The sequence below is a fragment of the Camponotus vicinus genome, unplaced genomic scaffold (assembly GCF_025532165.1).
Source record: "Camponotus vicinus isolate PSW18456_S1 unplaced genomic scaffold, iyCamVici1.0 SCAF_5, whole genome shotgun sequence".
NCBI classification, from domain to species: Eukaryota; Metazoa; Arthropoda; class Insecta; order Hymenoptera; family Formicidae; genus Camponotus; species Camponotus vicinus.
This window is the reverse complement of record NW_028141977.1, coordinates 1,277,459-1,294,747: the sequence shown is the minus strand read 5'-3', so window position 1 is coordinate 1,294,747 and position 17,289 is coordinate 1,277,459. Positions and strand designations below refer to the sequence as shown.

At 32.6% G+C, this 17,289-nt stretch overlaps 1 protein-coding gene across 15 annotated transcripts in view; it reads right to left on the bottom strand.

Annotated features, from left to right (window-relative positions):
• Positions 1-17,289, bottom strand: part of LOC145972070 (CUGBP Elav-like family member 1-A) — a 491,882-nt gene that overhangs the window by 101,797 nt on the left and 372,796 nt on the right. For all 15 annotated transcript variants that reach the window (XM_083100293.1, XM_083100292.1, XM_083100296.1 and 12 more), the window contains one exon: positions 1,059-1,141. In XM_083100293.1, the coding sequence (XP_082956419.1) occupies positions 1,059-1,141 (83 nt within the window). The remainder of the gene's footprint in view (positions 1-1,058; positions 1,142-17,289) is intronic.

The window sequence follows — 17,289 nt, the reverse complement described above, 5'->3', positions numbered from 1 at the left end:
CTCTTTACGAATTTTGCAATATTAATAAATATTTTTAGTATCTCAAATTATAAGAATGATAACGGCGATTATTTACGTACAAAAATAATGCAAATTTACATGTATCTATTTTAATTAATATCTATTTTAGTTTCTTTTACAATTCTACTTGTTTTTATCGCTTATCAAATCAATGTAAATTAAGGAAAGAATGACGATTATATATTTTAGCATTAAAAACATAATTTTGCATTTTTTAACGTAAAGATTAAAAGCCTTAACATCTCTTAATTTTTAAAAAAAATTCTGAATATCGAAATGACTGTAGTATTTTATCGGCAATTAAAAAAGGAATCAATTATTTGAAAGATACATAATTTTGATTAATAAATAGACATCATTTGCAGCAGGTTGTCAACTTATATTGATAATTACTCGAAGATTTGCTGAGCTATTATGTTGATCTGAATAATTTATTTGAGCGATCAACTGTATTAATATTCATTATTCCGTCAATCATTGTCACTCGGATAATTATCTGCATAAACATTCATTATTCGGCTAAACGGATACGTTTGGCGATTGATTCAGTTCTCGACATATGCCGAAGCTATCCAAACATTTCTATCAGCAGTAACATATGCTGATACAAGAGCAACAGTCGTGATTTGTGATCCAGAGATGACTAAACTTAGGCTCCGTTCGAAAGATATTCGTTACGAAGCCTTCGCTCTAATGTCTGTACAATGTCATGTGATTACGTTCTAAAAAGAATCCTTTCAATTTTATTGCTGTTTTATAGATAATCACCTCAATTTTTGCTGACTCGTAATAAATTTATATTAGTTGTTTAAAATTTTAATAATTGTAAAAATACATATATGTATATTTATATATATTGCCAGTTTTAAGAAATTAATTTAAAAAAAAAAACATAAGTAGAATTGATTTTTCAAAACTGACACTATATATAAATATGTATTTATATATATACTTTTTTTAAATTATTGAAACTTTAAATAACTAATATTAAATTTATTACAATCAAATTTGAGAGCGATTATAAATAATTCACTTACCCCACTAAAGGTTTTGACGTTATGAAGAGCATTCTGCGCTGCCAAAGCTGCTTTTCTAGTATAAAAAGTTACGAAGCAACATCCTGTAACAAAAAATTAACATAAAATTAAAAATTATATAGTTAATTAAATATTTGGAGAATGTTAGATTAGTTGATTATTTAACTAATTGAAAATAATAGTTATTTTCCATATGAAAATATTTCGTGGATTATGGCTATTTATAGCTTTTTGTCAGACAGTTTATTTCACAACAGAAAATTTGCTTTGGTTATTGGTAGACTAATTTATCAAAATTCCCGTTTCAACTGATAAAATTTGCATATTCTGCTGTATACATGAAAGAAAAAGATATACAAGTCATTGAATCGCATTGTTTTTTAAATGAATGAAGAGTTCCATATGCGGGTTATTATAACTGATGTAGTTATCAACAAGAAACTCTATGGTAGACACGAATGGCCGCGGAGTTTGCACCATTGATGACAGTTTCGATATGATAGAGACGTTCGAAGGGGAAAGAGTGAAGTCCTCGGAGATTCGAGGACCTCATCAAGAATCTTCTGTATCCCTCGGTTGTCGAGGCTGGACGTCATCCAGCTTTAACTGGTCGATAGTTACAAGTTGCCAAAAGTTCGATACGCTGTTCTATCGCCCCAACCTTTTTCGACTAACACCGTATATTCGATGTCTGTTTTTCTTTGGTATCTCTAACGTCCCAGGTGAATCATTAATTTGTCCAAGTTGAAATAAATATCGCCGAATTGTTTATTAAACAAAAACAGAAAAAAGCTTTATTAAACGCTGTATAATATATAACTAGACTTGTCTGTAAAAAATTTTATAAAAAGAATTGACATAAAATTGAGGATTTATAGGCATAAAAATATAATGTCGGAAAATCGCGATCCTAAGGATCTGTGAAACATTGTATGAAGTCAAGATTAGTGCATTTTGATTTTAAGTCTTTAGTAAAAATAAAAAGCTGTCAAATTATATGAAAAGTATACCTACATACAATTTAATATTGTCAAAGAAATATCATAGTATCAATAATTTGTGAAATAAAATATTTCAGAGATTCAAAGAGAAATTTTCTCTCTAGAGACATTTTCTAAAACCAAGAGAGCTCTCTATAATATTAAAACATTTAAAGATAAAAGTTATATGAGACCATGAAATGAGAATGTGAGAAATCTAAATCAAATATATCTAAACACAAATATATATATCATTTTTAATCATCATAACGAGAGAGTTGCTCTACTACGATTAGATTTTCCAAATATAACATATGCCCCGAGACTCTCTTTGTGCTAAGTAAACAACAGATAATTAAGGTGTCGTGAACGTAGAGTTAGTAGTACCGCAAGTTAATAACGGTCAGGTTCAATTAACAGGTTTCCTATTTACGGTGTATAGGAAATTATGATAAACCTGTAACGCAGCGCTGAGCACAGAGAGTGTAATTATAATGCGATCGCGGTAATAGTTTCGGTAACAAGCCTTCCAATTACTCGAGGAAATCCCGATATTCCGCAATGTTTTGTTTGGCAACGCGATATTCAATATCGCACTGAATAACGCATGGTATCGCGATGAATACATAATTGCGAATCGTGCAACTTGATACCTAGCAAAAGGTCCGGAATGTTAGGACCGACGTATTAAGTTTACCTAATCAAAAAAGGAGTCCGCTCAAGGCATAGATTGCGTCTAACGTTTCGTTGTGATCCCTAATTTGATCCGTAATTCGAGATTACGCAGAGGATCTTCATTAATAGAGAGATTATTAACAATGGATAATTTTACAAGGAAGTCACAAAGGGAGAAAAAATAAGAAAAAACGGAATTATTAAAAAATACATATCTGATATTTCTCAAACACTTCCCGTACTTATTAATATAAGTTAAATAATACATATTAAAATATATATATATATATATATATATATATATATATATTTAAAAAATTAATAAGAATATTTAATTTTTAATTTGTTTGTGAAGATAATTTAAAGATTCGCGAATATCAAGCAATCATTATCGTATTCTGAATAAAGTAAATTTTCTCACGTGCATGCTTTATCAAGACAAGCGACATTCCCAACATATTGCCAGCAAGTTTCCGTAAATTACGGCATGAAGACGCAGCCGGGAGCCGGGAAATTATGTTCCAGCGAGTAAGTAATCTTAAGGCATCATCGCTCGATAGACCTTTAAATCACTGCCTGCAAACCGTTCTCACGCATCCCTTTGCCACCCGTCGACTAAGCTGTTGTAATGTCTACAAATGACCTTATTCGTCCAGGAATTAACGTCAATTTCCGCCTGTTTTCATATTTTTGCTTAAAAATATAAAATTTCGTCTCTTATCTTTCAGCAAAGTTTAAATATATAAATAAAAGGTGCTTTGTGATTATAAAAATTAATAGATTTCGTCGAAAAATATAAAAAATGTACATTTTTTAAATTTATTTAAAATTTATCCATGTTTGTCTTGTTTTTACATTATTTAATAATTTATATTTCGATTTATATGTGCGTGTGTTGATCAAAATTATAATCTGAAAGATTTTGATTTAACTTGAACTAGCTGTCATCGTGATGCTAAATAAGAAAAGAAGATAATAATATATCTCTTTATCGTTGACACAATAAAACAAACATGAAAGAGAAAATACTATAGCATTCTACGTGTGTTTGTCAGAAAGAACAAAGTAACTTTAATAATTTGTTTGATCCAATGCAAACGAGATACAATGTAATTTCCGTAATTGCTTCACACACGCGTTGTAGACAAATTGAGATTAATAATTAATAAGTAAATTATTAAGCTGTGCGATAGTGTTCTCGGGTATTCCCAAGTGCATCTACAACACCGTCCGAATGGCGATAGTTTCCACGACTGCGTCGTGTCGCGAACCGGTGTAATTTCCTGAATTAGTTTGGATGGCATGTTTTTGCCAGAGTAACAGTTTCGTCGGTCATTTTACTTAGCCAGAGAAAATGATACTGTTAAATCGATACATTAATAATTTAATATCTCTCTGAACAACTCGTGTGTACTAAAAGTAGTAAAAAATTATTCGCAACTTTAGATATCACTGTCGTAAACATGTAACAATTATCATATCAAACAATTAATTACATTTTATTACATGGATTGATATTTTTGAGCTTGAAAACAGGAGATTTATTATATGCAAAATTTATATATCCATAATTTTTATTCATATTATTAGAAGATAAAATGTTATAAAGAAGGAAAGAAACTTTTTATAAAGAAAAAGAATATTCTTAAGCAAATATATCGCAGGAAATAATTAAGGGAATAGCTCGTTTAACATCAATCATGTAATACACGCGAGTAGGGGAGAATTATTCATAGCATTGAACGAAACGATTATTGTTAGTAGATTTAGCGCTGATGCCAACAAGATACAGATTGTAAACCAATGCTCGAAATCAATTCATACGTTCATCTCCCGCAACAACGAGGATAACTTGAAATAGTGGCGGGCGAATAACGTCGAAGCGGAAAATTAGCTGGAATTTTATAGCGAGATGCGAAAAAAATACCCGTTTTTCGTGATTGCAGCTGGGAAAAAATTCTAAAAACCGGCGAAACGTCGGGCAAAAAGAAGCATGACGACAAAAAAAGATCCTTCTAGTTACTTAAATGAACTGGTCATTATAAGCGAAAAGGACGAGTTTAATTTGAGCCTCGAATTACGCTGTCTGCAAAAATCACGGTATACGAACAAATAGACCAACGGGGATGTCCACCATTAGGAATTCCCAATTCAGGTCGTAATTATCGTTAATTGGACTGCGGATTATGCCGGTGCGATACGCGTGAAACGCTCGTCGTTTGAGGCGCGAATTATGCATCTCATGCTTTACATACGTGTTTCTGAAAGCTCCGAAGGCTGCCCAAAGAACTGTGCGCGAAAGAAAAACTCTTTCAAATAATTCAATGATCGTTGGAAGCTGAAGGTGCCCTATCTCCGACGAATTAAATTTCGCAATTGAAATTTTTCAGGCAAAAAAATCATTGAACACGAAAAGTACTAATGTCTCTTTTAATCGTTAGCGAAAAGAGGTCGCGCGAAAGGCGGACACGCCAATCAATCGATCGATGAATCGACCGATCGGGAACAGTGCGAACTATCCCATGAGCTCGCAACTGGTACCTGGACGCGTGATTAGCGTCCGCGGGGAAATCTACCGCGAACATGGATGCGAGCTAATGCCGATCTTCGTTAGAAATCCCGCGTGCCTTTCCGCGCCAACTAGTTTCGCTTCGTGCGATCCGAATCAATATCGCTCGCCCTCTAAAATCGCCGGCGATCGCAGCCGCTGGTAGATCATCGGAGTATCCCCAATTACGGCAAACTTGAGTTCTCATTAATAGTACAATCGCCGGCGGAATTTTTTTGTCGCAGGTCTCTTGGTGAAAATGCGGAACACGAGATGGTCCGATGGTACCTTCCTGTCTCCTTTCGAAGCGAGGTATTTCGAATCGCGCGTAAGAAGGGAGCACCGGACGAAGCGCTGAATCGGTCAATTACGTAGCCGTGTTCAGCTGGGTCTGTTGGTCGGCCATGGCGGTGGCGGATAAATCGGAATAGCCATCGGATTCTCTCTAGCGTCGTGGAAATGCACGGACAGTGGTAGCTAATTTCATGGAACTTCGGAGGACATAAATTTCCACGTTATAAGAAAAGCTGTAGAGCGAAGTATTTTTCCGCATTCGGAGGGGTTTTCCGCTAGAGAGAAGAATTTTCCACTTATTGCAGACTATTGGTTAAATAGATAAATTGAGATCAATTAAAAGACGCGATTAATCAATTCCAGAAAGATGACGATAAAATTTTTGCCAAGATATATATTTTAAAGTGATTTGAAAGATTTAAAGAATTTGCGGAAGAAAAGCAGCTAAAATGGCAAGAGCTTTGAAGAACTGTCATTTAATAACATTATTCAGAAAAATCTCATTATTATGTTTATTATTTAATTTCAATTCTATAATTCTAGTTTATTGTTTAATTGAATTGCCGATGCTCTTTGAGGACTTTTAAAAGCTTCGCAGAACCGAGATCAATCATATACGCGGACTCGTTGAATCAATAACTTGTTAATTATCTTCCAATTAATTTTAATTAATATTCTTTGTATGCGTGATAATAATTCATAATATTCGATAAATTCTAATGTAACCAACCGAGAAGTGATTGCGTGGAAATTCGACGTTGAATGCTTCGTTATTTTAGATAAAACTTTTCCGCCGTGGTTGCAGCGCAGAAATAAGTTCCACTGATAGAATGCATGGTTTATAATATGCAAAGTATTCTGGCGCATATATACTCAGCACGTTTGGAGATAAAAATCGGAATCGTGTTGATTGATAATGGAACATCTGGATTCGCGTTATGTGATATTTTCCACACTCCAAATACGAGCAGCTAAATATTTACAAGCTCTAAATATTTTTGCTTGCGCATTCATTACATAATTTTCGGAGGATTGAAGCTGTGCAATTAGATCTCATGAATTCGCCAAATACGGAACACATATAAAGAGAGTAGAATTGCACTGATTTGTTTTCCAATTTATGACAAATATTCCGGGCAAAACATAGTAAACATCACTGTAAATAGAGATGGAATGTTAATGGAGAAACATTTTTTAATTTAACACCATATTCTTCCTCTCTTTCAAATAAAACTTGTCAAAACATTTTTAATTTATCTTAGAATTGATAGTTATGTTTATACACAATGATATATGATGAATAATATACTGTTTGAGTTATATTTAAATGTATAAAAAAATGACGTGTGTGCTTGTATTACATGTTTAACACGTTTAAAAATATCTTTCGTATTATAAAGCATATTAAAAATATCGTATTATAAATATATTTCGTATTATAAAGGATATTAAAAATATCTTTTGTATTATAAAGCGTCTAAACAAGACGTGCACTTCGAATTCACTCGAGAGTCTCGGCCAACATGCGTATAAATCGGGTTTAACGAACAAAGATAAGACTGAATTATATCCGCGCTTATCTCGCGGCTGAACCTACAGCATGCTTGACCTTTGATATCAAGGGGGCGTCGCTGCGAGGTGCAAACAGCAGGAGCGATACCCGGTATTTCGTTGGGCACAGGTGTGTGGGTGTGGTCAAGTATGCACCTCAAGCCGCAGTACTACCTTTGACCGATCAAGCAACGTAAATTCTGTGATTAGACCGAGAACAAAGCCGAGTCCCCAAGGAACCCGGGTTCGATCACAATCAACTGCAGCTGCGTCAAGACGATCAAATTTGGATCGAAGATGGACGATGAGAGTCCTTTGCGATACGAACCCTTCGATTCGAAGAATTTCTCTCCTTCTTTCTATCTTTTTCCCTCTTTTTTTCTTGCTTTGTATTCTCTTGCACAAGAAGTATTGTCAGATTTGATTTGTAAAATCAAATGAAGAAGTTGCTTCCAAATTGTTTTTTATAGCGGTCAACATTTGCGAAATACACAACTATTTTGTATCCTATAATTTTAATAATTATAATATTAGGCATAGATCTTTAACCACTTTATCATCTATTGATTACATTTGTTGTGCGAATTTTTTATTTAGACTCAATAATAATTCATTATAATATATAACATATGATTTTTCAAATAAATTACATATAAAATTTGCTACAACGTGAGATTAAACGATCTTTTTTATACATAAATAAAATAAATAAACATTATAGTTAATTATTGTCACTTATTAATATCTCGTTTCGTTAATCAAACTAATTTTAATCATCGTAAAAAAATTCAAGAAATATCAGTTGACTTAATCATCTTCGTTTATCGAATACTTTATTCGTAAAATTTTAAGAAGACAGAACGTACTCACGCATCGATTACTTACGCATCGATTTCGCATTCGAAAGAAGAAAGTTCCTCGTCTATTGCGTATTGGTTTTCCGATTTTCGTACTGAAGCGATAGTTTCATCGCGATCGGTATCGATTTGCGGTGTTCGATTCAAAGATTGATCGAGGTTTCAAGAGATTCTAGTTCTTGTCGTGTTGTGACTTGTATTGTCGATCGTGAAAACTATCTGAAAGAACATTCCGATAGTGGAAACGATAGTTACGTAAGAGAATGCAGCAAGCAGAGCGACAAATCCGAGATCTGCAATTTCTCGGCAATCTTGGAAGTGCAACCGCGAGCAAGCAAAAATTGCAAAACTTGGACGAAAATATCGGGTATTTTCGAGCAATGCGGGCGGAAAATTTAAAACGGATATGAATATCTCCAAACTTAAGTTAAACGGAAGTAAATCGAGGAAATAGAATAACGAGCAGGAAGTTCGGAAAAGTTTCCTAGCAACTTCCCGACTGGGTTAATAATCACGCGCTGATAAAGCTAAACTTATGAATGTTGGCGTTAGTGCAGAAAATTATTTTCTTGTTGTGTGACTATTATCTGAGCTAGGAAAATTATTTTTAGATTGTTCTAAAACTAATTTTAGTTATCTTCAGTTTTTATCTCGATCATTTTCATAAATTGTTTTTAACTTCCACTTCAATGCACTTGATAGAGTGCATTTTTTAGATTTAAGGGATTTTACTCTCGCGCATTTGCAAATTTTACGTAACGATGATGCACGCGATTAATTGCAGCAATCTCTGTAATAAGCATGTACAATAATATGTAAGTTAATTGCATTTTCTTAAATAAACGACTATTTGCAATGTATTTTATTTCACAAATTACACATCTCGCCTCGTTAGCCGTGTGCCAGTTGCGCTCTGATGGTGCAAAATCGGGCGAATCGAGGCAATCAGGTGCGTCACGTGGGATTTGCAGAGTCGTACGTGTTAGAGGACACAACTCCCGCGAGACTTTTTGTGTATCCGATCTGCTCGAGAAACGCGAGGCTCTTTTTGCCGTGAGATTACATACGCGCCGCAACATGCGGAGATACATATCCAAACATGTGGATGTATATATTCACATACAGTACCCTAAAGTTTCTCTTATATATATATATATATATATATATATATATATATATTTTATATATAATATTAAATAATATCATAATTTGAAGTTGCAATATTTATTCAAATGATATAATTTGATTCATATAAATTCAATTTCTGTTAAAAATAATAAAATGTACAATCGTGAAAATATTTGATTTAAACAATATCCGAAATTAATTGCAAACAATGTTTTCGTACAACCATGGATTTTTTCATAAAAATTACGGCATTTTGGACCTGAAAATTATGACTTATTTATTCGTAAAATATTGACGCATCTATTCTATTAATAATGATAAAATTATTGCTACATTAATGGAGCGTAAAAAATCTTTCTCCATGGGAAGATCATATTTTTTAATTACTGAAAAAACCTATATATTCAGTAAAAAATACAAGCATCTGTTATATAAAATTTACGAGTCTATCCAATGAGTATATATTTATACAGTCAGTTCTTTTAATAAAAAATATCGAGAAAAAAGAAAATAGATAGCCATGATTATTTGCAATATTTCATCAAACGTCTGTTAACATAATTTAATTTAATAGCACCCTAATATATATATATATATATATATATATATTGATATTTTTTATACGTATGTAAATTTTACGTTCTCAATACGTTATTTGGCCGGATAGTATCGCGATATACTTTTATCTGTTGGCCATTGATATTCCGGCCGCGTAAAAGATGGTTTTCCCCCACAGGATAATATCCCTCGCGAAGATCCGCTCCGGCCGTTTTCCACTCTGTTTCCTCGCGCAGTATCCTGCTCGTGTCTATTCGTGCGCTTCGTCGTACTTGAGAACTAGTCTACCCTGATAAAATTCCTATTTGTCGCGAAACTTATTGTGATAAACCGATCGTTTTGCTCGAATTTCGCTCGGAAAAGTTCGCAATTGTACAAAGTCGATAACGCTTGATGTTACTGATATCGTTCAATTAAGTATCGCCTTGATAAACTCGTGGTAAACTCGATCGTTTTCGCAGACGCTCGTGTCACAAAACATATCCGGGACAAAGTAGAAACCAGTACGACGTAGCTAGTGCTGAAAAATGGCTAGAAACGGTGCGGATATTTGAGAGTTTAATTTAGCGGCCGTAGCCTGTGCGAGTTCCAGAGAATATCCAGCGGTCACAATTTTTCTGTAGCCCTTATCAGGTTTTTTACCGTCGTATACACTACTCTAGTTGGTGTAAGCCTGGATTCTCTCTGGGATTTTGTAGAATGTACATGGATTTTTCATTTTGTCATCCTATAATAAAGACAGTAGTTGGTTGAGATGGAGTTGATTAAACGGAAATTGCAATTGATTATACGGATTTGCAATTATTAGCCTCTTTACTTTCTTAATCTTTAATGATATTAATGTCTTTGATGCGGAAAAGAGCAGGTTGTTGGGCGATAAAGTTAAAGCAGGATTTCAACTCAATTGAATCGATCAGTACCGAGAGATAAGCAGCAAAATACGTTTTAAAGCTTAACGTTCGCAAAGCTTAGAGTTTGCGAGAAAAGAAGACGAGTTTCGTAACCACTATCTGGGTATTTGGCAATATTTACTTTCCGGGTTTTTGAAAATAGTATTTACGCTAATACATATTAGAAAGCTGGAACTAGATTCGATCGCATTATCGTGATATCAGCATTCAAATGTCGCGATTGATATAATGATTTTTAGGAGGGAAGGGACCGAGAAAGCACGTTTCGCAGAATACGGAGATATAGCGTGAGTTAATCCCAGAAAATCTTGCCGGCGTGCTTCCTAATATACGCGCGCATTTCGATTTCTGGACCGCAGAGGAGATTAATGGCGAGATTCCCCACAACGACGAACAGGCGGTCGTGCAGAGCGAATAATCCAAATTGCTAGCAGCCAGTTAGTTAGTCGGCGTACCCACTAATCTCGACGATATTAATTCGCACGCGCGTGTGGACACGCGTACGCACACGCCGTTCCGCTCCGGATCCTGCTGCAAGGATTCTGCGGGCAAGTAGTGCGGGTAGATGTTAAGGTGGACGGCCGGCGGGACCATGATAATCAAGTGTATAGTATAATAAACGGATCTGTCGACGTCAACGCCAGAAGGGGCCAGGAAGCAGGTGTCCCGTTCGTCCTTCGAAAACAGGGACGCAGCGAATGAAGTCGCGTGTTAAGATGTCCGAGATAATTGCGCGTTAATCGTGTCTAAACGACGGAAGATAGATGAAATAAAAGAAGAAAAATAAGCAAAAAAATAAATGATGTCGATAAATATTCCTTTTAAGGGACAGTAAGAAAATAATGCAAGTCAAAGAAATTAAATTAATGAAGATTCTATTAAATGATATTGGCTTTTTTATATAAAATCATCAAAAAGTGTTATTCTTTATTATTTGGGAATTGTTTTATAATTAATTGACTCATTTTAAATTTTTTTAAAAATCTTTAATTAAATCTTTAATTCTTAAAGGATAGAAAATAAATAATCAGGATATTTGTTTTTCATTTTGCACACATAAGTATAAATAAAATTTTCTAATATAAAAGTGAATCATAATTGGATTTTTCAAATGCAATGTAATGAATCAAACAATTTATGAAATGAAAAATTTATAGAATTAAAAATTTACTTTTTTAAGGATATGTAAAGTATAAAAGTTTAAAGCTTCTAAAAATTAAGAAAAAAACTGCGGTTTTAAGAGTCTAATTCCAAAATTTCATAACATAATAATTAATGTAATGTAAATCTAAGAATTCGTAAATATACGAGAAATAAATTTTATTTCGAAGAAATAAATTTCGATTTATTATCTATAAATCTGCAGCATTAAATTAAATGTTTTCTTGTAATTAGAAAATAGAAATATTAACATAGAAAATAGAACTATTAGATAAATTCACGTAAGTTATATTTGATTCATTATTTTGATTATAATCGAACAATAAAATTTTGATCAATTTTAATAATTTTGGTAGCAATAAAACATAATTCTATTTTAGTTACGTAAAACAACATACACTGAAAATAACACATATTCTAACGATGTCGAAAATATCCATATTACATCAATAATAATAGAAAGAATAAGTTATCAAATAATGAAGAAAGATTGAAAATACATTTACATGTGCCATAAAATATCATTTTTTTTTCTTGGCAATTTAGATATTCACGATGATCAATAAGACTCTCATCGACTTCGAAAGCATCATAATCAAATACGCATTCATTATTTACATCATTCATCATAATGATAAAGTCTGTTCATGTGTCTTCTTTTTTCTTTTACTTTGAATATAAATGTCCGATTTGATGCGCGTCAGAACAATGCAAAATAATACATCTGCATATTACGTCCTGCTTATTATTACGTCCGCCGTCGGAGGTAACATATGAACCATCTACGGTATAATAAACGAATCAGTCTCCGTCAACACCGCGGGGGAAAGCCGAGAAACAGGTGTCCTGTCTACGATGTCGTGCGTAAATAAATGATGCAGTTCGTTCATCCTCACGATCACGTTTACGAGGTTTGCAATATTTTCTTGAGGTTGTATTATTTCGGTTACGTTTTACAAAAACGGCAACTACATCATTTATAAAACCGATCGACTGTCAATATCGTGCGCGAAATATTGTATTATTTTAGCGAAAATTTCACATATTCCACTATCTTTTTATATATCTGAGAAGTCTAAAGAAATTATAAGAAAAAAAATTAAGTATAATAAATCCTGAAGAATTTATTATTTTATACAGGCATTATATACAGGCTTCTGGTATCCTAGAATTAAAAATTACACAAAAATGTTAAATATTTTTAGACAGTCAAATTGCATAATATAAATCGTTAAAAAAATACGATCGTTTCTAATATATTGGCAATATACAAAACATATTGCTATTTCAGCAATTTATTTTGAAAATAGTGTAATCCAGATTTTGACACACACACACACACAGAAACAAATATATAAACATATATACATTATTGAAGAGAGAATTTCATCAAAAATTTATATATTTTTCTCAACGTAATCAAAACTTCATTTATTTTCAAAATAAACAATTTATTTCTGCAATATTGCTTTGACTGTCAAATCGTGCAATCAATAAATAGTTGAATCATACACATAGTCGGGCAATCCACATACGCTATGATTAGATGTATCTGAATCACCTATACAGGCACGCGTTCCAAGCAATAATTATCACTTAGAGATTGCACGGACAGAGACAAAGCTTAGATACATGCTGGATGTCTCGACGCAGACATTTGTTATCCCACCTGTCACTTGACTCACGTCGTGACTCCTATCTGGCTCGTCTATCACTAGGATAGATATCTCGATTATGCTCTCTGAATGTACCTCGTGTATGCGGGTAGGTTTATGAGACGCGCGCGCGCGCGAATTTTGGTCACGTTGCGAATGATCAATGAATCTATTCCATTTCCAATCCGTTTTTGCTCAAATGGTTCTCGAAAAAGTGCAATTTAGATAATAAATTGTATGCTGTCAAACACAAATTTGATTTAATATGATCTGATATAATTGCAATTTAAATAAAAAAGGATATTCCATGTAAAATAAATTCGAGAATTACTTGAAATCTTGTGAATATTTCTCTTAAAAAATGACAATATTTGTTTTTGAATACGTAAAAAAACCTTTTTTTATCATATTAATTATCCTATCTATCCGTTATTTGTTTTTATATTAACGGGACAATTTTAAACCGACAATTCCTTTTTCCTCCAATGTTTCTACAATTAATCATACTATTTATAATATATTATCATGTCTCGATTTATATCAAATCAAGTAAAATATTGTCGTGTAAAAATAGGATAATAATGTATTAATATGATAATGACCAATACAACATAATTAAAAACATATTTTTTTTCTCTTTCTCTCTTTGAAAATTAATTTTTTTCACTTTGAAAAATTTGTATGCTTGATTGACCGTTTAATGACACGCTTATCATTCTTAATCGAAGATAATAAAATTACTTTCTGATTATCAGTATCATTTTCCATGTTCTTCGCATTATTTCTTCTCATTCTTAGAACGATAATTGTTCGTTTGTAATTTAACGCGAAAAAGGAAGTCGGCGATGCTGTTTCCGGGTGTGCAATTGGTCGGCATCGGAAGAGGTCAGCCAGACGACGGATAAGCACCAATTATTAGAGTTACCAGAACGTGTATCGTTCGTTATCCGATTAAGGTGGTTGAAAAGAAATCCGATAGGAATCCGATGAGGCTCGTCGGTCGGAGGTAAAGCCATTACCGCTGTACGGCATTGGGAAACGTATGAGCGTGTCTACTGGTGCAAGAATGTTTCAGTATTGCTACAGTGAAGTGCAATAACGGCGTTCGTTAAGAACATTTTTAACATGTTGTCGAGTTTTTTCTATAACGACCAACATTATATATATATATGTAATACAGGCAGATATGCCCTGAAGAAATTCAATACGTTGCTAATTATATTTGCTCCATTCTATATTGAAACAGACTTTAGCGAGAGATAATATAATTTAATTTGATTAAATGAAAGGACGATAATCGATGAGATTGTTGCTGCATCAGTTTAATAGATTTGTTTCGGGAAGATTAAAATATACATGTTACTTGTTTCAGATTTCTTGTAAGACGTGTAAATTTCTAAGTTGATAAATCATAGAAAAAAATAAAGAGAAAGATATTTATACCTATTTTACTAAATTATATAATTACATATATTTGAAATTACAGATAAATTAGTAGATTTGATATTTCTAAGTTTATTACTTATAGAAGAGAAATAAAATATAACTGATATAAAATTCTAATTTATTTTAAATCAATCACTTAAAAGCGTTATATAAAGACATGATTATTGCACTTGTATCCATATTGCACTTGTATCCATATTCTCGCGAGTCCATATATAGCACATAGCGTTTATATCTCACAAACAGCGTAATTAATCTGTGAATGAATATAGATCGCGTTTATGGTACACCATAGTTGGATTACGAAGCATGCAAAACATTAATTTAACAAAGTTGAGTTAGAGGCGTAATACGTTCAGAGTATAAATTACATAAACTAGACTGTCATTAATTCGATAAACATAAATGTTAATAATGCCATATAGATATTTATATTCTTATTCTAAATTAAATGTTTTTTGTTTTAGACACACACATGAATCAAATATTTTAACCAAATATACATTCTATAGATGTTCGATATATATATATCCAAGTTTAAGTTGATGATTTTCTCATATTAACGTTTAAAAAACACTTATTTTCCAATATTAAAATTGTTAAAAATATTAATAAAAGATTTTTCATTATTGAAAATATTTTACGTTAACATTACAATAAATATTTTTAATATATTTACTTTCGTATAATAATGTTTAATATTAAAAAATAGAATTTTTTAAATGTTTTCTATATTGTTATATAATATTAAATAAACTTATCAAGAAATAATTTTTGATAATACAAAAACCTATTTTTTAAATGTCATAATTAATGTGTGTTTCAATGTTAAATAGTTATAAATTATTTACAAACATTAATTATTTTAAAATCTTTTTTCAATATACTTGGCAAGGAAAGGAAATATTTTCACGTCTTAAAAGACACTATGGATCTTACAAAATTTGCTATATATTACTTTGAAACTCTGACAGAGAAAGAGGGAGCATATATATCGATAGATACGCATATGTGTAGGAACAATATGCTCGATGAAATAAGTATACGATAACATTGCATGTTGCGCTGTAAGCGATTCACGCTCACAAAGCTTTCTCCGCAAAGCTTTGGGATAATTGCTTGCCAAAGTTCCGTTGCCGTTTGAGCATGCTGCCGTTTCGATAGAACGACGTTAAGGGCGCGTTTTCTATCGGCGAAATTCGCGTAGCCCACTTCCTCGCGTCTTCTGCTTCTGTGGTTCCGACGTTTTCTTACATTCTGTGCTCAAGCAAACCGCATCATGCCACACTGGCATCGGAAAGTCGCCTCGAGAAAAGCTGGTAGAAAAAGCAAAGCGAAGACAAGGGTGTGCTTTGCTTTCCATTCCAGCGTCTAGCAGCATTGATTTCAGGCAAGAAGGACGTTTATCGTGTGTTGCTCTGAGAATTCAACAAATTACGGATATTGAAGATGAGGAAAAATTGTAAGAATAAAAATAACTTTGTATTTTAAAGCAGAAAGGATTTTAAAATAATATATACAAAAAAGGAGTAATCAAATAAATCAATACTCTCTTGCAATTGCACAGTAAGTTATGAAAATTGCATTTCTTAAGAATCAGATCGTAATCTCTTATTATGGATTTATGGAATTATTATTTCGGCTAAGTATTTTTTATTTCGCACAATGTGTTTAATAATTTATGATCATCATGAAGTGTAATAAGATTATATATTTTGTTAAATAGTGTTTCTCCGTGCAACATTTATCTCCTTAAGCGCAACTTTCTTATGCCAGTTTAATTAGAACGATGAATGGACAAAATTTATTACACGCTGAAAATAGTGGGTGTGGATAATTTAGTAGTGCAACCTTGCATTGCGAAAGTTTGGCTGAGATTTAAATAATTTATGACATTCAGTATGTATTCCATCTAAACAAATTTTCGAAACTGCGACACATATTTAGGAGAGATTTACATTACATACATATATATTTTAGGACAGATTTACATTATACACATATATATTTTTTGCAATCGCACACTAATATATCATGAACGATATTTTTATAAATATGATTTTTATAATGTTTATTTAATTTTTAATATGACGTGATTTTTGGAACAATTATTATATATATTTTCCCAAAGTTGAAAGTAATTATGAGTTGAGAGAACTAAACATTCTCATATCGCATAATATGACTTTTTATGTGCAATATGATTTTTCTTGATTATATGACAGGTCACATGGCATTCCGCAATTTTAAACGAATGGATGCGAACGAAGCGGGAGAGAAAGAGAAAAAAACGAGGTTGAAAGTTGTCGCGTGAAAATAGAAAATAGTAAAGATAGATGGAAAAGGCGCAAATTCTCGTCGATGTTAAAGCGACGTGAAAGCGAGAAAGTTTGAGAAAATAATAGCGTTTATTTCGCCCTAAAAAAAAATCGAGACAGAAAGATAGAGGGAAAGAAAAAAATAAGGA